Source organism: Cydia fagiglandana, chromosome 3 (assembly GCF_963556715.1).
Source record: "Cydia fagiglandana chromosome 3, ilCydFagi1.1, whole genome shotgun sequence".
NCBI classification, from domain to species: Eukaryota; Metazoa; Arthropoda; class Insecta; order Lepidoptera; family Tortricidae; genus Cydia; species Cydia fagiglandana.
Genome location: NC_085934.1, coordinates 17,400,656 through 17,424,118, shown reverse-complemented (window position 1 = coordinate 17,424,118; position 23,463 = coordinate 17,400,656). Strand labels below are relative to the sequence as shown.

The window sequence follows — 23,463 nt, the reverse complement described above, 5'->3', positions numbered from 1 at the left end:
AACAAACGCTTTGTAGAGAAAGCTACTAAAGATGTATTTCATAATTACCTACTTTCCTTCGTATTTTCACGGAAACGTACGAACGTGTCTTGCTATTTCAGTCAGTCTCGGTACAAAAAGGTTGACTGTATTAGCATGACAAATACCTACGAACGATTCTGAGAATTATGCACTACATAATCTATGTGAACAGAAAACCCGCCGAGCGATGGTTTCAATGCGATGAACGCAGCGTTCAACGCATGGTCAACGGAATGTAGGAAAAAAACACGGGCAAGTGCGAGTCGGACTCGCGCACGAAGGGTTCCGTACCATAAAGCAAAAAAAAACCAAAAAAAATGCAAAAAGAAAACGGTCACCCATCCAAGTACTGACCACGCCCGACGTTGCTTAACTTTGGTCAAAAATCACGTTTGCTGTATGGGAGCCCCACTTAAATCTTTATTTTATTCTGTTTTTAGTATTTGTTATTATAGCGGCAACAGAAATACATCATCTGTGAAAATTTCAACTGTCTAGCTATCACGGTTCGTGAGATACAGCCTGGTGACAGACAGACGGACGGACGGACGGACGGACGGACAGCGAAGTCTTAGTAATAGGATCCCGTTTTACCCTTTGAACCCTAAAAACAATGCACTTACATTAGATTATATTAGTGTAAAATGAATGTGCGGCAAACGCATTGCGTTTCACGCTGCTTTTGTCGCATGAAATAGCCGCACGCTTTAATGCTATAAGCGGTATCCAGACGGGACGATCAAATCGACCGAATTGATCAGAATTGAAATCGGCGTCAATCTCCAATTTAATTACCAATTTTAGATTTATGGTGATATTAGAGCCCTCTAATTTGAAAAAAATGCCCAGAACGAAAATACTGGCGTCACAAATTGCTATTCTTACGTCCGCGCCTCATTTTATCGGTAATATTGGTTATTATCGGCGGATGAATTCGGCGCGCCAAATTGGCGTTTGCGTCCGCACGTCCTGATTCGATCGGGCAATTTAATCAGATTGGCGAAAAATGTACTAGTCTGGATACGCCTTTAATGCCGACCGCTATATTAAAGCGATCCTTAATGGGAGTATTCCCAAAGAGACGCGCCCGGCCATCGATCGTTCCTTATTTAGCTTTCCGCTAACGGAATTCGAAACTATGATTTAAAATGGAATTGGCAGTTCAGTACTAGAATTATAAAAACGTAATTAATTAATTGACTACAGGGTAAGAAAGAGGTGGATACTCTTCTATTATGTTTTATCAAGTATAAGAATACACAACAGAAGGTAATTATGAATAAATCCTTGACAAGTTTTAATAAAACTGTAGTCGGTGCTACGCCCCAGGCAAATAAAATGCAGCAGTCATTTCCTGGTAACGAATACTCTTGAATATTAAAAATACATTTTTTGAAAACACAACGTCACGATAGAACTAATTATAAAAACTTTTTACAAAAAAAGAAAACCGACTTCAAAAAGGATGAAATAAAATATTATCCTTTTTAAGTATATATGCGTTACCAACTGATATGTTTGAAGTCGGTGCCAAGCCAACTTTTGAAGCATACCAAGATTTGGGCGCGATTCGATAAGGATGTACATTGGATTGCCTTACACGACGACAATGAACGTACTTTCTGTAGGTACAGTCGACGTTAAAAATATGTTTACACTTTTCGTCTTATTACAAAGGAGTAAGGTGCAAAAGTGTAAACATATCTTTGACGTCGACTGTACCTCGAACCTTCTTGGCACAGTCCGTACCATGTTTGTCGGCACGCAAGCGTGGGATTGGGACAGAAGTTATTTCCCGTCCCTTATTCAGAGGACTAAATTTCAAAATATAAAACAATTCAAGGAATTTAGTGAATTTACTTTCTTGCCAAATTTCACCTAAAGCGGTTCAGTTGTTTAGCCAAAAAAAGGCGACAAAGAGGCAGACAGAATTACTTACACATTTATAATAGTTAGAGTCTGTGCGGAAAGAGAAGAGTCGTGGGATTTGAGGGCGCGCCAGTGCTATTTTATGGTTTTTGCTATGCTGACAACACTGGTCACGTGATTATAGTACGACACTAAAGGTCATGATACTTGAATCCCTTTTGTTCCGGTTTTTTACCACGGCTTACTAAACGGAGCCTGGTGGTGGTGTCGGCTCGTCAACTCAATCCTCTGATTTAGCGTAGGCACTAGTTTTCTTTTTAAAACACACTTGTTTTTATATCTCAGATACTAAAAAGTGACTGCGATTGACAAAACTGCTAAAACTATTTAAGAATCTGCCCAATACAATTGTAATTTTAGTACCAAACAAGATACGAGTCTCATTTATGTACTGCCTAATCTGTGCAGTCCAACAGTTATTAAAACGGGGTAGATCGGGTAGAAATTGGGAAATAGAACTGTAATTTTATCTGGGATATATTTCACCCATTGTAAACTTGACTTGTAATGTATGTGTACATTATTAATAATAAATATGAATATGAATAAAAATAGTGCATAAGTAGGTAGGCCTTATTGGGATATGTCCGGTTCTCTCATCTCACGATATTTTACTTCGCCGAAAAGTCACTGCTAAATATGAAATATAATTTCGTAACTAACAGAACCTACAAATAAAGAAATATTTTATTAGAAAAAGATTTATTCTTTGTAATCGAAGTCTGAATTAAAATATTCAATGTCACTTATGTTTGAACTAGCTTCAAAACAACCAGGGACACTCATAGAACTATCTTCATCTGAACTGGATGTGCTTGAATCCGGCACGTAGATTACGAATTCTTGCATATCACCTACTTAGCGGTCTCTTATTCGAGATACCGTAGGTACTTTTACACAATCCTGAAAAAGAAATTACATATAAATATGCATAAAATGGCAAGTATCAAGACTATTTGTCAGTTATTTTAAAGATCATGAATGACCTGCAGATTTATGAAAATTTATATATTTTGAATGAATATACTTACCGATTATGTACCGGAGACAAGTTACTTAGGGGGCTTATTAAATAGGTAATTATTTGATATTAAATACAACATCATTACCCGCGAATAGCGGAAACACGTTCCGCGACTTTTTGTAAGTCGATAGTCGGCTTTTAGCAGTTTTCTTCCCGCTGACAAAACCGAACAATGTTAAATATAATTTTCCTTGTGGTTTATGTACGGTTTTATCGTGTTTTGAAAATATTTTATACATAAAACTTGCGGTTTTTGTTAATAAAAATATACATTGACAGAAGTTTGTTTACTTTTTACAAGACAGGTGTCAAAGGTTTGATTGCCATATAAAATTTAAAATGTTAGTTCCCGTTTCTGCCACGACTCTTCTCTTTCCGCACAGACTCTATTAGTACAGTTCTAATGGGATTTATAGTCATAAACATATTGGCTTGGCACCGACTTCAAACATATCAGTTGGTAACGCATATATACTTAAAAAGGATAATATTTTATTTCATCCTTTTTGAAGTCGGTTTTCTTTTTTTTGTAAAAAGTTTTTATTTTTCCATTTTTAGTTTTAATTGTTAAGAGCGCGACGCATGAATGAAAAACAACATCATGATTAACACTAAATTCGTGTACCTACTTTAGTAAATATATAATCAGGAATTTTCTCGAGTCCATCTGGGAAATTATAATTAGGATTGTTCATTTTTTTTCAAATGTTCTATTTCGAAAACCATTTCGAGATATAAGGTTTTTAAACAGTTTCCGACATTTGCTGCGATATAATAATTGAGGATTGAAGATATTTCAACAAATATCCTTATGACCTTAGTTTGACCTTCTCCTGGGCTGAATGTAAAGTCATTGCATAATAAAAGTTATCGAACCATAGTAAATAAATCCGTCACTCACGTATTGTCAAAGTTATCATTGTCATCGATTGTCATAACAAAATTTTTCAGTTAAACCGCTGCGCTTGTTTGTTACAATTTGATTTATAATTAATACCTAAACAGTAGATTTCATTGCTTAATAATATATCAAAAACCTTGTTCCTATGTGTGGGAATGATTCACAAAAATAATAGTTCGAATCCACGAAGACCTACGACGTGAAAGATGGTGCCGTGAATTAAACTTGGAATACCTACCTACTTCACGTGTTACACACAGTATTGCTGTGAGAATCACGTTGATGTAAGTATAAATTAATATTAATTTACTACAATTAAGTATTTAAAAGCTCACTTTATTGGTAGGGTCGTGGTATCTATTTATTTTCTGTGGTAATGTAGCCAGAGTATCTAAAGGCAAACCGTTAAACAGAGATGGTTGCCTACTAGAAAGAAGGAATATACAAGAATACATAGCCATACTTAAAATTCAGCCTGAAACTGCTTTAATAAGATATAATTTCTAATTTCCAGGTACATGTTGCAGTTCAAGCTGCTGATATCATGGTGGACAAGACTTAATAAAGAGTTGTGAATAATAAAACATGTTTTTGTTTACCTACTTTTTTATTAATTTGGGAAATATATTATATATGTTTCCAAAAAAAATAGTAACTTTACATTAAATGTATGTTTATCATGTTCTGCACGAGCATCTGACAATGATGGCTTCTTGTTGACCATCCAGAAGAGAAGTGTATGGTTTGTTATTTACTCTGTTCCCAGGCATTATTTACGGTCGTAAAGTATTACGACGATTAATAATTAATATGACGTTCGTTTCAATACAAAATGCTCAACTTTGTTCTGGGCCCAAGTGCAGTTACATATCTCACAGCTGTATCTAAATAGGAATCACGATGACCTGAAATAATAGGATATAATTAGCAAAATTGGCATGTTCCTAATATAGTAGTATAAGTATGTAGTACAATATCCAAACAATGGTGACAAGCCGGCAGAAAGCACCCACTGGGTGCTAAGCTACCTTTAACAATGGACGCTTGTAACGATTTTATGAATCCAATCTTCTTACAAATCGAATCAGTTAAAATATATATATATGATGTAGGTAACTTACATTTGTATTTTTGCTCCCTTGATTTCAGCCAAGTTATGGTTGGAGTTGGATGCTATATGGATACATACTCCAATAAAACTAAGTTATATTATATAACTTAGGCAGATTTCTGGAATCAGCTTTCTCAAATTTATAGCGTAGGTATTTTGAAATTAATGATTCAAAATAAACGAGTTTTCCATTCCAGACGATTGTTATTTATAGAAACTCGTGACACTGACATTGTCGACAGGTGACATTACAATCAATTGACAATGACAACTATTTTTTTAATGCTTGTTGTTGCTTGTGCATTATCCTAATCAGCCGACGACATGTAATTTACGAAAAGTCGTATCTCATATTTTCAATAAATTATAAATACTCAACCGAGCCACGAATTACTAAATCATTCAAATTGGTATCTTAAATTAACCTATATTTTCAGAAAATAAAATAAAAATGGGGGTCTAAAAAAAATGAACAATCCTAATTCCTGTCACTACACTAAATCCATCCTCCGCCCCGCCACTGACCCAATCCCTCAACCACCCCTAATCCATGTACCCCTCGGCCCTGAACCAGCAGCCCTTCAACCACCATTATCCGACCCCTTAATCCCCGACCCCTTAACTCCTAACCCTAACCCCCGATCAGCAGCCTTACCAGCTTACCAAGAGTTTGACATTGATTTATTCGCTAGCTTGTGTGTAACTTAATTTCTTTGCATCTCGCTCGTACTGGCATATTAGTGCGAGCGAGATGCATAAAAAGTAAGTTATGGTCGTTAGCATCGCTAACTTAGCGAATATGTCAATGTCAAACTCGTGGTAAGGCTACACTTGCACTACATCAAATTGGCGGTGTTCGGAAGCAAATGCTCGAGTTACTTTAGAAAACACCGAAATCACTTTACACGTGCCTTTAAAAACTGAGGAGTTCCATCAATTCCTCATGGATTCCATCATCAGACCAGAACCAAAAATAATACGGAAACACCTTGGAGGCAACTCCTTCCAAACAAAAAAAGAATTACTCAAATCGGATCACAGGTGCCGGAGTAATCGCTGAACATACTACATTTAAAAAACCATCATCATTATCATCAAAACAATCTACAGGTCTACTTTATCAAAGTGGCGGTTTTCGCGAGAAAATGCTCGAGTTGCTTAAGAAAACACCCAAATCACTATGCATGTGCCTTTAAAAATTGAGGAGTTCCCTCAATTCCTCATGGATCCCATCATCAGAACAGAACCAAATTAAAATGGGACCAACTCGGAGGTAGCTCCTTTCAAACAAAAAAAGAATTACTCAAATCGGACTACGGATGTCGGAGTAATCGGTGAACGTACATAGAAAAAAAAAAATAGCCACAACCGAATACAGAACCTCCTCCTTCTATGAAATGGAAGTCGGTTAAAAATGGCGCAACGGTTGTATTTCATTATAATGAAATCAAGTAAATCAATGTACTGCTGACACAGCCTCGGGACGCAGGATGATCCAGACGTGATCAAACCGGAACCTTTTCTGTTAAAAAAAAATGAGAATATAAAATATCTAGAGTGAGCAACTTTTTAGTAAATATTATGTTGCTGATTGAATATGAAGCTGTAATAAATATCTTAATGTGTTACTCCTTTCCTGTTAGTCTTACATAGGTTTTGCAACGAAACCGAAATAAAAAGTTATTATGTCAAATATATGACAGAGGTTCGAAAATTTTGTCGGTAGGGCCTTGATTAGATAAGGGTTAGCGCACGAACCGGTCCTTGGGGAGATCCTTTGAGGAGGCATTTCTATAGAAGCGAGCAACTTTTCATTGATATTGTAATATGATGACCCTTTAAAATATTGAAACTAAACTTGAGAGATTGCAAGTTATGCTCGTTCTCTATACCTTATACTAGTAAATGCAATCAGCCGTTCTAGTAACCGTTTGAAAATATTGGAACTGGCTCACACTAAGCTGAAAAAACTCAGCTTGCAAAGCCTCACTTGGCACGCAGAACACGTGCACAGAATCAGGCGCCGACGTTTAGATGCGTCCTAGTGTTGTTATAATCGCTTACCAAACGAAGGCGACATTAACACAGATGAACCAGTATAAGCTCGCTCTTTGACTGCTCGCATTTTCTACCGATTTCGAGCTCAAAGTGATACGGAACACCATCGTTCGACTCGCCAATGCTGGTAGGTAAGTGATGCGAATCATTGAGTAAGGTGTTTCGGTGAATGGCAGCTCTGAACGTTCGCTGAAGCACCTTTGGCAGGACGTGCTGTGCCATTTATTTGTTGGCCCGGACATGGTGCTATTGGAAGCCAACTCAGGCGATTTAAGCTATTAAAACCCCGGCATAAGGTAGCTATTTTGTTAAGATTCCTTTAAGGAAATAGTCGTTTATCGAAGTCTGAATGAGCAACATTCCTATAATTTGAAATCCAGACAGTGGTTTTGGTTACATTAACTATAAGAATAACCTTTAAACAATGTAAGTTTATTTCAACAAATAATAAAATAAATAAATATAACACACATCACACCAATAAATGACCTTACCACAGAATTTGAACCCGGGGCCATCGGCTTCATAGGCAGGGTCTCTACCTACCCACTTGGCCAGACAGGTCGTCACCCAAAACTTTTATTTACTCAGAACACACAAAAAGCCATACAAAAGTTTTATTTATTTCAACGAGTACGTGCACGTAATTGGATCGAATCCCAATATGCGAGAACATACAAATCGAAAGGAAATATTCTTCCCAGAAGTCTAACATTCTCCCATACGTTACCTCCACGGTTTAATTGGGACAAGGCTTCGCTTCCGTTCCCAATTTCCTGTACATAGTGCAGCGTCTTATAATTGCAGATGGCTACCGATATCCGCCTTTATCTAAAGCGAACTGCTGATCCATACTGCCTCGAGGCAAAACAACCCTGACCTTACATTAGAATACCAGGTCGAATTTGGAGCTACATTCAAGCTTTAAACATATGTTATCGGTGTTTCTCGTCTCAATAACATCAATATAATTACACGTACAGTGAAAGCATTTAATTTACCTACGTACTATTTTGTACCTTTTCAGTGTGACAATAACTAGTTATGAAAGTCGCTAGGGAACTCATGCTATTGTCAATGTGACAAGGTACGAAATCATACTGAAATTGAATTCCTTAATGTGAGGTAAGTACGAGAAAAGATTTTATAAGTTTTATTCCGCCTTTTGTACGTTGTTGTGATACGATGACATTTTTACAATTTGTAAGTTTTCATTGTGTATTTTAAGTATTTCAGAGTATCCTGTCACAACACTATCAGTAGGTACTAGCACAACAACTGGTATATCACCAGACTAAGGCTCTATAATTGCTTAGCTCCCGATACAGTCTATTCAAAGCACCTGATCCATATTCCATGCGCTCATCGTTTATACGCCCCTGTTTGATAACTTTTTACAATTTCTAAGTTTCAATCCTGGGCGTAGTTGGAGGATTTGAAGATGGAATACTAAGCAGATGTTTGAGTTAGACGTTACTAAGTTTTTGTGGTGTAATTTTCAAATAGCATTGTCTCAAAACTTCAAACTTACCTGTAGTGCTGGTAAAGTTTTAATAGAAACTGATCACTGGTAGCTGTGATTTCTTTGTTTTAAACTTTTCTAACTTACACTCTTAAATAAAAAGGATAATCAGATGATGCTTTTAAATTCTAGAATGCCCGGTTGATATTGAAAAAGTAATGTTTCTTTGTGGGTGCACTATTTTATTTATTTATTAACATAAAAGTATACAGCTTATACAGATACAATGTCCCACAAAACAGCTTAGTTTACACGGTTTGACTGTGGGATCGTGCAGTCTCTACTCTCTTATATTACATTAAAGTTTACATCTGTCAATACTAATAATGCTCAACAATTACTAAATGTGATTTACAAGGTAACTACGCAGCTTTTTACGCGTTATTTGACGTTCCGTATGTTTAATTGTGAAGTATATTTAAGACTAATAGAATTGAATAATAAATAAGCAACGAAACAATGTTTTTGGTGATACCAGAAACCAGAATTATCATCTCTACTGAATTCCGCTTTGAATAATAAGCAGTTAAATACATCCAAACAGGGAAAATGTATGGTAAAGAGGTTCCGATGTCGGAAATGTGGTTGAATATGTATGACTGGTAACTGACGTTCGATACCATTGGAGATCGAAAACATGCAATTTTAGATGTTAAAATTATTTATGATACTAACCATCAACAAAGAAATATCAGTTGTATGTAGGTATTTTCATCAAATCATCGCCCACGTTTGCTTTTCTGCCCAGACACCAAAATTCCAGGTAAAAACCACGTAGATAAATTTGCGAGTAAAACTTGGAATTCAGCAGCGTATAACCAAATTCTGTATCGAGCTCAATATGTCAGCCAAGAAGCACGTAGCCCATCTCCTTAATAAAGAGTTCTCAGCACCTGAGCCCAGATATTTATAAATGTATGGCGCGGGGTGTTTTTCAAAGCTCGGTGTCAATTCGATTTTTGGATTACTTATTCAAGAAGCTCGGTGTTCGCGGAAGTATCGGCTGGAAATGTTTGAATATATTTTAGAATAAATTGAGCTACCTTTGTATTATGTTTCGTAGAAGTGCGAAATGGAAAACTAACAAAGCATAAATATTTCAGTTCAACGTATGTACAGTCGCCATCAGATATATCGGAGCGGCCGAGGTGCTCATAAATATCTGAACACGCACTCTAGCGCCCTGACAATAGAGGCGTGTTCAGATATTTGCGAGCGCCTTGGCCGCTCCTATATATCTGATGGCGACTGTACACAATGATGACGGACAGCATTACTTCATATCATGTTTTGAACGTATCTATAAGAAGGAAATGAATGGGTCACCAAGGTGAATTTTTACAAAATATTGGAGTATAAGACGGTATTATTCCATTATAATTTTTTAAATGATCATTGCTGCTTAAGTATTTATTAGGTGTGCTTTTGTATGAGCAAATCCTAAGTCTAGGTATTAATAATAACGACTCATAAAGTAGAAAAGATCCGTCTACACAGTGCGTGCGGAGTGCTTTAAAAAGCAGGGTGCCTTTTAAAGCTGTGAATGGCTAGATATCTTGGCACATACAGCTTGGTTTATTCAAGCGATGTTATGGAGTTTAAACTACATGCAAATACCCTAGGTTCACGTTGACTTTCTTCATATTACTTTCTAAGTCACGTACTTCATTTTGTGAAACCTCAAAGGAGTAAACTTATTCAAAATGAGTTATTCCATTATACTGTAGTCTTTTGTAAGAAAGTTATACAACATTTGTACTCATGTATCCCTATTAATTTTCCAATATTTTTCACGCAAGTGACTCAGTTTATTTGCTGTTATATGCTGATTCTGTCGTAAATCTATCGCAAACCCCTAAATCTACTTCCCAATTTGCGAAAGTCTGATATAGAAAAGTTTATGTTGCAGTTGGAGATACCTACATATGTGTGAGGAAACAGCACACGACATCTGCGCAAGTGCGCATCGATGCTGTTGGCGAGCAGGGACGGCGGCTCCATCAGACACGGGCCGCGCATCACACTGGCTGTTGACACTCACTACACAATAACCTCAGGCCAGGCACGTCGTCGAGCGGCGCGCCGTCCGGCATCTGCCATGCCAGCTGCGGCGGCGGGAAGCCGTGCACCGCGCACGACACCTGCGCGCCGGTGCTGTTGGCGAATACCAGCCGGGAAGGTGGCTCCATCAGATACACGGGCCGCGCATCTCACTGGCTGTTGACACTCACTGCCACACACTCACCTCAGGCCAGGCACGTCGTCGAGCGGCGCGCCGTCCGGCATCTGCCATGCCAGTTGCGGCGGCGGGAAGCCGTGCGCCGCGCACGACACCTGCGCGCCGGTGCTGTTGGCGAACACCAGCCGGGAAGGCGGCTCCATCAGGAACACGGGCCCGTGCTCTTGGCCCTCGCCGCCTGCGACCAAAAACGCACGAGTTAACAGGTAATTACTTACATTATTATTCGAATATTGCTTGAGAGCATGTACAAATTTACTTTTTTATAACGTTTTTTTTTCAGTTATAGTAGGTAATTTAAAATGAAGTGTATATGTTACCGTAAAAAGCTGTTTTTAGAGAAAATGCGTTTTCACTAGCTAAAATTAATTTTTTTTTCATTGATTATTCTAAATTAATTTTAAACAAAACTAGTTTTGAATAGGGAAAACGAGCTTTCACTAGTTAAGACTTGTTTTTACTGTAATCTGCCAAAGTCGAATGATAGAGGTGTGACCCCGAGCGAAGCGAGGAGAAGTGTGTTAGGTTAACTGTGATCAAATAGAGTGCGCAGTAAAGTTTAGTAGTCGTGGTAAGTAAAAAATTGGATTTAGGCTAACTTAAGGTAAAAAATCACCTAATCGTACTTACTTCTCATAAGGGGGACTGAAGTTTTTATGTTAAACTACTGCTAAATACCATGTATTATTACAACGCTGGCAGTAAAACTCTCGCATTACTTTCCAAAGTAATTAATCATACCGAGGTTTTTATTTCATGCAAGGTTTTATCACGTAAATTATGCTACTTTCACCCACGTCGATGTTGAATCATTAAAAAATGCATATTCATGTTTTTATTACGCAATTCTCTACAGTAAATATTAGGTAGGTATATGAATACATTTTCATAACGTGTTTTAAAATGTTATCGCTTTATTTCACAAAGAATAGTTAAATATTTTTTTTACAAAAGCTAAAAATTTAACAAATACAGTCAATATCTTTACCAATTGCTATAGGCTAGAAGTTGCTATCGTTCTACAAATGACAAACCTAAAACGAATTTCAAAATTCTTATTACACACTCGACTCGACCGAAAAAGTTATACCTAATGTGTTTGTGTAGGTGTTGAATAAAACCCACTTATCAAATGAATGAATTTAAAGAATAATATGAGTGTATTCCCACCAAGTTAGAAATGCAAATTGCGTATTATGCATGTCCGTCCGCCTGCTAATTCGGCGAATCGCGGCTAACTCGAGACCGGATTGACGGGATCGTCGGTTTCTGGGGCGACTATTGATTTCTCAATTAGGTATGTTGATTTAACCGTGTTACTTGATACTTTTTGGGGAATAATGGCGAAATATTTAGTAAATTTTATCTTCACCTTTTTTAAATTAGGCTACTATTATGGATATCCAAATAAAACAAAACTTTTCTTTGAACTTAATTGTAGATATAAATAAGTACAAATAATTAATAATAAATATTAGTAAAAATTTCAAGGAAACGATGGAAATTTGTACTATTCTTTTGAGAAGTGATTGTCATCCATCTATTTGTGATTGTTACACAATCATTGGATAATGATCACAAATAGAATGTATATTTCATGAAAGTAATCCGCACATTTTTGATAATATTATAATTATAGCGTGACCGTGGTGGGTTACCTATAAATTTCAATATAAGTATTACTAATGAATTTTCCGCATAATGTCCGGTACGGACTACAATTGCGATTTTTGGAGAAATGACAAGAAAGCACTTACTGGATGACGCTTCTCCAATTTATTTTTAATTCGGGTTATCTTGAAACACCAAACAAACTGCAAGCATAATTTGATGAATTTTCAAGAGCGTAGTTTATAACAATAACTGTTTACACAAATTAAGAAGTTGGAGCCCAAAACGATAATCCAACAAGATGAATGGATCCTCGTCGGATGATCCAGATCAGCTGGATTTAAACAAATTTAATATTCGCCGTGCTTAGGGCTAACGGTTTTTGTTAAGAGAAAACCGTCAAATACACAACAGAGTGTCGGTTTTAATTACGCTTTTGTATCTTACCCAGAAGGTCCAATTTTCAAAAAAAAATTGAACTGGTTATGTCATTTTTGGTCAAGACGGTACTTTTAAGCTCGAGTTCATTAATTTTGGTGTACTTACTGGTTGGACTGTAAATTTTAAGAAACTGCATCATTAATTTGAAGTTTAACAAAAATTACGTCAAAACTCGCGCGATGATATTTGTACAGTCGGTTCCCTAACATAAGTATCCACTTTTCTATGGCTTTATGGGTATTTAAGCTGGGACACCTACCGTACCTAGGTAGGCTAATATTAAAATGCGGTCTACTTTTGCAGTTTTGTATTGCGAAGAAGTAGAGATCGTTCAAAATACATTGTTTATGTTAGCTGCTACGTCAAGAACTACTTACTATTTCATGCGTTTAAATTATACTGATATGATGAAAACCATACTTATCAAGTTAATGGTAAACACAAATAGATCAGAGAATCAGAAGATGCTAAATTTTTAATCAGGTTATATGACGTCAGTGCTAACTCCAACCGTTCAAAGCTAAACCAATCTCTGCCTAGAAACGTTAGTCAGGTTGTGATTCAATTGCTGCCCGATGTTGCAGCAAATTAACTGTCCAACGTCTGCAGAGGTACTGTGCTTCTGCAGTAGTTCAGTCAATATTAGATTCGAAAATGTTACTGGTACTGAAAGATAATTTTAACATAAAAAGTATACGTATTTTTATTATATAAACGAGCAATTCTTGTTTATTTATATGTATATTTAATTATATACATTTCGGGGATCTCGGAAACGGCTCTAACGATTTCGAAGAAATTTGCTATATGGGGGTTTTCGGGGGCGATAATTCGATCTAGCTAGGTCTTTGAGTTTTTTTTATGTTTTGCGGTCAAAACTCGGTCTCCCAGATATAAGAATACACGAGTTAAATCGTAAAATTAGTTTAATATTATAATTATTCTTCGATTACCATATGTTATTGTTGTATAACTATGGTATACTTACTCCTAGCAATGGCACCTTACTAGACTAATAATACCTGACGCATAATCTACCACTATCCTGTAATCAGTTGTCTTTTTACTTTATTTATCATAATAATTTTTAAGAAAAAAAAACCGACTTCTATGGGGCCCGGTGAAAAATTATGGTAGATGGTGCACTATGTAGAAAAGGAGGTAAAACCAGTACTTTCTAGTAGCATTTCGTTTCCGTAAGGGTCGTAGTTCTAGCATAACCTAACCCACTTCTCTGATTGCAGTTCGGTTCTGTGAGGATCGTAGTTCGAACCTAATCAAACCCACTTTTCTAGTAGCATTTCGTTTCTGTAAAGCCCGCAGTGCTAACCAAACCTAACCCACTTTTGTTTGGTCTGTGAGGATCGCAGTTCAAACCTAACCTAACCTACTTAACGGCGCATTTCGTGCGGTGTACGGGGGTATGAGCGGGAGGGGTTTGGCATCATCATACTATATACCTACATTTTATGGTAGGTAATCATAGCGGTTTATTTAGTTTAGGTATCATAGTGATTTTCCGGGTCAAGGTCCAGGTCTCTGAGTCCGAGTCCGGGTCTGAGCCTGGGTCCGAGTCCGGGTCCGAGTCCGGGTCCGGGTCAGAGTCCGGGTCCGAGTCCGGGTCCAAGTCCGAGTCCGAGTCCAGGTCCGGTTCCGATGCGGGTACGAGTTCGGGTCCCAGTCCAAGTCAAAATCGAAATTCGAAATCACCAAACGTGTACTATGCGTCGTTGAAGAGTTCTGTTCTGATCATCATCAGCAGTTCCACTTCATCAAATGCGACAGTTTTTAATGTAAATGCTTGATTTTATGATGAAAATACAGAAAATTCTATACGTATGCCTTTAAGATTTGAGGAGTTCCCTCGATTCCTTATGGATCCCATCATCAGAACTCGAGCTTGACAGAAATGTGGCTTAAAAACTAAACTTGCTTAGCAAACATAACAAAGAGGACAAATCGCCAAACGTGAACTATGCGTCGTTGAAGAGTTCCGTTCTGATAATCATCAGCAGTTCCACTCCATCAAATGCGACAGTTTTGAATGAAAATGCTTGATTTTCTGATGAAAATACAAAAACCTCTATACGCATGCCTTTAAAATTTGAGGAGTTCCCTCGATTTCTCATGGATCCCATCATCAGAACTCAAGCTTGACAAAAATGTTGCTTAAAAACTTAACTAGCTTAACAAACATAAGGAAGAGGACAAATCGCCAAAGGTGAACTATGCGTCGTTGAAGAGTTCCGTTCTGATCATCATCAGCAGTTCCACTTCATCAAATGTCACGTTTTTGAATGTATATGCTTGATTTGTTGATAAAAACACAAAAATCACTATATGTATGCCTTTAAGATTTGAGGAGTTCCGTCGATTCCTCATGGATCCCATCATCAGAACTGGATTTTGACAAAAACGGGACCAATCTGTATGCATATACATGCAATCAAAAAAAGATTTTTTAAAATCGGTCCAGTAATGACGGATATATGGAGTAACAAACATAAAAAAAAATAAAAAATAAAAAAAACATACAACCGAATTGATAACCTCCTCCTTTGGGATTTGGAAGTCGGTTAAAAACCAAAAAAAATTGCTGCCGTTTTCAACCCACCAACGCAGTGGCAGCTGACGTTCACGCAGTTTCATTTAACATTAACCGCTTCACGAGTTATTGCCACTAGGGATTTTAAATTATAAATATGAAATTATTTTCTTGGCCCAGAATCTATAATTGAAACGAACTCTGGCAATTCGAGTACGTACGTAATTAAAACGTAAATTGTTTATTATTACTATTATTAGATACCTAATAATTATCCAATTAACGTATCGAGCCCGTACTGTATATTTAAAGTATATAATGCTACGCCTTACCTAATTGAGAATAATTCATGTGGGACTAGGTCGATCTGTGTATAAAGTATAAATTGTCCTCTAATATTTATTTATAGAATTAAATAATTGTGTTCTTTATGAGCACTAAATTTTGTGAAATAAAGCATTCATATTTATTAATAGACTGATTTTTCATGCAGAAAATTATAATACGTCTTCATTTAACATTTTAGAGCTTAGCTTTCACAAAACTATTAATAATCGTAATATATTATACGTTTCCTTAATGTGTCAAAAGGTCCTCCACATGTTAGCCTCGGCTCCGTGATGGAAAATATATTAAAATCGTAATAGAAGATAAGCGCCCGGGTCAAGAAATGTGGTAACGTATTAACCCATTTTCATGACTTTCCCAATTGTCCACGATTTCGTCTAGCCCCGAAAACTATAGAAAAGAACAAAGACATAATAATAATATTGAATTACAAAACCTGTTAAAACGTATTTTGTATCACGTACGTCCGTAAGAGTAAGACCCATGGCAATTTTTGCGCTTTTGAATTTGAAACTTTCTTTTATTTCTATGTGAGTTCAAAACTCGGATACAAAACAAAAGTAGGTACACGGGGACTTACGAGGCTGTAAGTGAGTAACTATCATTCTCTTCTTCATTCAATGAATTATCAAAGTTTATTTGTAAATCTTAATTAACATTCAGTCACCGTCAATTATGACGATTAATTCTAATTAATTAAAGCATTGTGGGGACGGAATTAGTATTTAACCATTTAAAACAGAGAGACACTAGTTGGAAAATATAAAATTACAGAACCTGTTAAGCCGTATTTTGTATCACTTTATGAGTTAGTAACTTTCATTCTCTTCTTCATTCAATTAATTATCAAAGGTCATTACTATCAACATTCACTATTCAGTCACTGTCAATTGTGACGATTATTTCTTATTACGAGTAATTAAAGCATTGTGGGAACTGAATTAGCATTTAGTGAAATAAGACAGATCACTAGCTGGAATTACATCCTAAAATAGTCTAAGAAAAAAAAACATATTTAATTAAAATGAAAACCAACGTCTCTATACAAGGACGACAATGCTATCCGCATCCATCCGCATTGTCGTCCTTGTAAGGAGTCACAAGGAGTTTTCTCGACAACAGACAACGTTCTTCTTCTTCTTCCTCGCGTTATCCCGGCATTTCGCCACGGCTCATGAGAGCCGACAACGTTATACGTTTAAATTACACATTTAATCGCTTTTGTAGTTATTCAACGGATGATCATAGAGAAGCATGTCATTCAAGAGTGACGTCAAAAGTTTACATCGCACAGTTGTGCGGTTAATAAAAAATACTGGCAAAAAATTGTATATCAGTAGTTTTTGATATCCCTCAGTATTCATATGACACTGTTAAAAAAATCTTGCTTAAATTATTTTGTGTCATAAAAGCTTGAATCCCGATGGGTACCTCATGAATTTCATACAAAACCTCCGTGGACCTAAAATCGCCATACAAAAAAGGCATTGGAAGAATGAGCTGTGTGCGCTTCAGGGTAATCCTATCCTAATGAAAATTTGTACGCGTGGTCAGAAAGAGATAAAGCACGCATTAAAATAAAGAGTAACGTCCTAATTACTTCAGCTTTTTCTATTCTAAACACTTTCAGTTTGCCCCTCGTATCAGAGGAATGCCTCAAAAATACGGGATACGCTTCTTTGTCGTTTCATTATAAAACTTGTACAATAGTATAAATGATTAGAAGTTCCATTACATTATATACATTGTCCACAGCAATAAAAATAATGAATATGTCAGCTCTAGCATAAAAAAAAACATTGTTACACTTAGTATTAACTACTTAGTATTACCACTTTAGGGTATTTGCTGTTTTGTCATCTGTTGTAAAACTTGTATAATTGTTGTATAAATTATTAGAAGTGCCGTTATATTGTACATTGTCCACTAGAGCGAAAATAATCAATATATCAGATCTTGCAGTGAAAACAAAGAATCAATATCTGTACCAAAAAATAGAATGCAAGAAACAGTTATGATTTGCGTCACTGTTTTAGCTAAGTAATACTATTTGAAGATTTACATATAAATAAAGAAAGACTTGTAGAGACCCTATGTTTTAAATCTCAACATTTTCATCATTTTTTTATTATATAAAAACTTGGCACAATACGCCGTCTACACGACCGATCAAACCATGGCACAATCTTATAATCTGTATACCGCTCTATTTGAATAAATAGTTACGAGTATTCTTAATAGAAGTTAATCAACAATTGAAAAAAAAATCATAAATATAGGTACATATGAGGTGGGAAAACGCACGATCGAAATAATGTTACATTTATTTTCTCTACAAACTTGTATAAAGTCATAACTGCTACGAAACTCGTAGCAACCATGTAGCCCGTAGACTTTACAGCGTAGAGCCCTAAAATCGTTAAACTTTGAGCTTTGGCTAACAGCGGCTCCATTTTCACGCCAATAAAATGTATTAAAATCGGATAGAACGTGTAGATATTAGATTTTTTTAAGAAATTAAACGTATAATACTTTAGCCTGTTTTTATATCTTAGTACCTACTGACTAACGGCGCGATCCGGGAAATGAATTAGAGATTAACTAGATACGATATAGTAAAGATATGTCACGTGCCACGGGCCACGGGTAAAGGTACCTTATGACGGTTGGCGCTTACGCTATTATTAACGCCACTCCAATATTATTGCGCTAAGCGACGTAAGCGCCGGCCGCCATAAGGTACCTTTTTGCGTGGAACGTCACATATCTTCACTATTTCATATCTAGTGCATCTCTAATTCATTTCCCGAATCGCTGCGCCCGCCGCCATAAGGTACCTTTTTCAGTGGAACGTCACATATCTTTACTATTTCATATCTAGTGAGTCTAATTCATTTTCCGAATCGAGCCGTAAGATATCTGATAAATAAACGAAAATATCAAAAATTTATAACAACGTATCGCGAGCTCAATCACGTCAGCAGCGAAACAGCTACAATTAACAACTTGATGAAAATCTCAATTGCGCAAGTTTTAAAGTTTATAAGTTATTCAGTTTTGCCCTGGCACGGCAGTGCAAGCGTTTATGGAGCAAAAGTTGGGGGCTTAAATAAAGGACGATACAGACAAACTTAAGAGCTTTATAAGATGTTAATCCTAAGATTTTGCCGAATACCATTAAACTGTACAATACTAGGAGGGTAATGTAATAAAGTATAATTATAAGATTATGGCAATTTTTGTTTATGTTTTTATCTGTGTGATGTACATACGGCGCGATTCGGGAAATGAATTAGAGATTCACTAGATATGAAATAGTAAAGATATGTGAGGTTCCACGGCAAAAGGTACCTTCTGGCGGCTGACGCCGCTCCAATATTCAGCCGGGGCAATGGTACCTTTTGCCGTAGAACGTCACATATCTTTACTATTTCATATCTAGTGAATCTCTAATTCATTTCCCGAATCGCGCCGATAATTTATTTCATACCATCATAATTTGGCTCATTAAACTACCTTGATAGTCTCTAAAAAATAGATTATTGATAACTTGTAACAAGAAGATATCTAGGTACTTAATCAAGTGCCAACCAATTAAAAACTACGAGACCATAGTATCTATAGTGGAGCTGGAGAAATGGCAATAATGTAAATAAATATACCGGGGGCCAAATTCGACATGTACAACTGTCAGATTTCGCATCCACGTCAAATCAACAGTTGATTTTATTCCATACTGAGTGTTGATTCCATCAACGGTGGATAATATCATTCGGTACAACCAAAACTCAACTCTAAACTAAGGGCGGTTCGGTTTGGTATGCTTGTCACCCTAACTGTGGATTGTTAATGTCAAATTTTGACATTGTACGTATTCGAGAACTTATGATTTTTCCCACATCAACGGGAGATCAACACGATACGTCAAACGTCGCTTGTCGAATAGGGATCCTGATTTCGTTACAACTTGACACGTAAGTTAAAATTTTAACGAAGGTCGTTTTCATTGATATATTAATAAATAGTATTTTATACAATCGTAATATAATAGAGAGCTTTTCAGTCGAGTACCGTGTTTAGGCCACGGAGCTTGCTGAGTGGCCTTAGTGCGTACGAGATTGAAAAGCTTAATTTTATCAAGCTATTGTATACAACACTTTTTTCATAAGGCAATAATTATATTATAAGTTAATACCTACTAAATAACTACATGCGTCATCAATCCTCGTATATTTTAACCGAAATCATGTTTTCTGTAAAAATAATAACAATCATGATTATACTCTCATATTTCTGTTATGTCCGTTTACTTGTTTGTACATCATTTATTGACACAACTACAAAAACAGTAATTAATTGTTATGCACAGGTTTTTTGTTTGAAAAAGTTAAAATGGGTAAAAAAGTTAAAAAGGTTAGAGAGTTATAGCGGCAGCGGGCTTTGTTCGAGGGTTGCGCGAATGCTGGAGTGAACAAAAGCCTCGGATGCTATTTTGCCTTTCCACCACTCCTAAAATTACCTACTAGAGTTTTGTCAACGCGGGCTAAATTTAAGACGCAAATTCATCGCAAAATACTTAATTGATTTATTTATTTAGGGAGAATTTTACAGCATTAGTTAGGTACAGCTGTAAAATTATCCCGGGCGCCAATGCGCTGGAAAATTAAATTTGTTATAGTAAAGCTATAGTAATAAAATTGTAGTGCAACTTAAAAATTTATAGGAAATGATTCATTATGTGCAACAATTTCAAATACATTTTTGGCGTACTTCTAAAGAATTATTGTATAAGTAGGTAAAAATATTATATTATTTAATAAATGTGTTCTGTAAATTATATTCTTACACGAATCAATACACAGTAAGCGGGTCCTGAGACACCATGCGGTTGTGATAATTATACTTGCACCTTCTTAATATTGATTTCCAAAAATGTCGCACTTATCGTGATTATGATAATATACGAGTATATAACTTTGTGTTATGTACCTGATTCTTTCAATTTCATAAATAGGTCCAACGTTCTATAGGTGCATCGTTCACTTTTCTCTTCATGTCCAAATTATTTTCGTTACAAATCTCGAACAAACACCTGTGTAACCCTATGATTTATGCTACAAAATTGGCATTTACTGCTAGCCAAATAAAAAAAATAAACCCATAAAAACCCCGCCTTACCGCGCTGGGACTTCGTCTTTTCTGTAATCCGATTGGGATGAAACGCTCAGGCGTCTGTGATCTGACTGATCTGACAAGGATCGAATATATGTCGCAAAAACTAAAATCGGTTTATGTGCAACCTAATAGTTACCACGCAATGTAAAAGATCCCTATGGGTAGAAGTGTATCGCCAAGGGCCCCTGAAAACAATAAGATAAGATAACCACGCAATGTAGGTACTTAGGATTTATTTGAAATTGTGTATTTCTTAGGTATTTCAAGAGAAAATCAGGAGAACTACGGATCTTTTCAATCACTGAACTTTAGAAAGTTATAAGACGGTAAAGTCAAGTAAAACGTACTTACTTCCGAGCTAAGCAGTAACTCATATTGAATTTTTTTTTTCAATTGTATACTTTGTACATGTACGATAAATGTTCTGAAATTATAATTATTAAATAATTATTCTGTTCTAAAATTGAAAAACATTTCAAAATGAGTTACTGCTCTTATGCTTAGCGCGGCAGCGTAGTAAGCTGCATCGCTGTTGCGTCATTACTTTTGCGTGCGATGAAGAATAGAAAAACAGAAGCAACGTTTTCAGCCATAATGAATTATATCTCAACTTACTGTAACCTAATCCTATTTCTTAAATTCAATCAATCATTCTTCCCTTTCTTTCTAAGGTATCTTGAAGCATACTGTCTTGTTCACTCAATACGTTTCGTTTTACACAGTAACTAATGCACCTTACATATAATATTCTATTAAACATCTATTATTATCGAAATTATTATGTTTGGGGCTGCAATAACCAAGTAATGCCAATTAGTCTGCACATGAAGTTTAATAGACATTTCAGAATTGAAAATTCAGCTCAAATGAATTAATGAAGTGTTAGAGCGAGTTAACTAAGCTCAAAATCTAGGATTCAACGATATACGCTCGTGGTCAATACGAGCTTAATTAAGGCGACGAGCTTAAATTAAGCGCTTAATAGTCTGAATTAATCTTTTGTTGCTTTAAATACTGTGATAAAGATTTACTTTTTCTAAGACACAGATTTAAAAATATTTTTTTGGTCACTTCACTTTATTTAATTTAAAGTTTTCCTTAAAAAGTAAACATACATAAATTAGAAAATTCTGAAAATAATTTTAAGTTTAACATGAAAGTTTCCTTCGGTCCCTGGAGATCGCGTCCTCGTGTACAACCTTTTTGTAAATCCAACAAAGAACTTAACCCATAATCTTTATAATAAGACATTCCTCAAAAAACTCACTCTAACCTGATCCTTTGCATTTTCATTATACTATTTATTTTTCCAAATGTCGACTCTACAGCGTCATGTTTAAGTTGCTTTTAGTTTGGCAACATACAAGTTCATCTTGCACGCAAAAATCATTAGCATATAAACAAGGGACAACAAGTCTTTCGCGACGTTTAATGAAACTGCTGGCGAACTCATTAGGGGTCCATAAAGAAGGGTGCGAAAGAGAAAAGCGGAGGGCGCCAGTTTAAGGTTTATCATTAAAACGGAACGAAGAAAACGGAAGCGAAGTTACTGTTAATTAGATTTTGTTAAACAGAACAGAGCTCTTTTGGTCATTATTTGCTTCGCTTGAATAGACAAAAAATTTATGCGTCTCGTGTCGCCTATATTTTCAAACTATAATGTAAAGCGTTGTTGCCGTAATCCCGTGGTGTTAAAAAGTGTGTTTATCACGTGGATAAAGATGGATAAAGCCATCCATAATACGCCGGCAGGGTTGCGTTTATATCGCAGCGACAGATAATATCGAGGCAATACTCTTCTTCTAATATCAATATCATTCACTGAAATAAAATTCCAGAAGACTGCTGCTCTCGCATAATTAAGTTACGTATGTTTATTTTACCGCAAAAACCCGCTTTAGTACGCGTATTTAGTTATTTATAACTAGCTTTCCGTATCGCCTCGGTGAAAACGTTCTTACGATAGGTAACATAATTATATAATCTGATCAATTTTTATAGAGCCCATTATATAATATTATACTCAATGTCAATATTTAAATAACATATCTACTTTGGATTCCTCTATTTCTAGAATTATGTATAGATATTACAGTTTACAATTAAAACTCTCATAAAAGAAAACTGATATGCATTTAGGCAATTTTGATATGTTTAAATTATGCATACTCGCAAGAAACGAGTAAGTACCAACTAGACCTTAAATATTTATAAACGCCCTCAAAACATCAAAAACTCAGTTTCGTCTAGACGAAACAAAGACTAATGAGATGATAAAATTCATGAAAAACTCGAACGAGTGCGATAACTTTTCGTTGCTACCAGACTTTTCCATTAATCTGTGTATTAAACATTTATACTAATTAGCATTCTTCGGGGTTGATAAAAAGCGGACTAGACATATAATAATGTCGCTAAGTTTAAATAATCTCTTAGCAGTCTAATATTTTCTCGAGCGAATAAACTACCAAGGGCGATGCGTCTAAATGTAGGTGTAATTTTGGCTCTTAGGTAATAAATATATGTATTATTGCCCTT

At 36.0% G+C, this 23,463-nt stretch overlaps 1 protein-coding gene across 1 annotated transcript in view; it reads right to left on the bottom strand.

The window, feature by feature from the left end:
- The window catches only part of LOC134680300 (cell adhesion molecule Dscam2), a 212,826-nt gene that overhangs the window by 171,349 nt on the left and 18,014 nt on the right, over positions 1–23,463 (bottom strand). Inside the window, exon 3 of the mRNA XM_063539410.1 lies at positions 10,812–10,983. Coding sequence (XP_063395480.1) covers positions 10,812–10,983 — 172 coding nt within the window. The remainder of the gene's footprint in view (positions 1–10,811; positions 10,984–23,463) is intronic.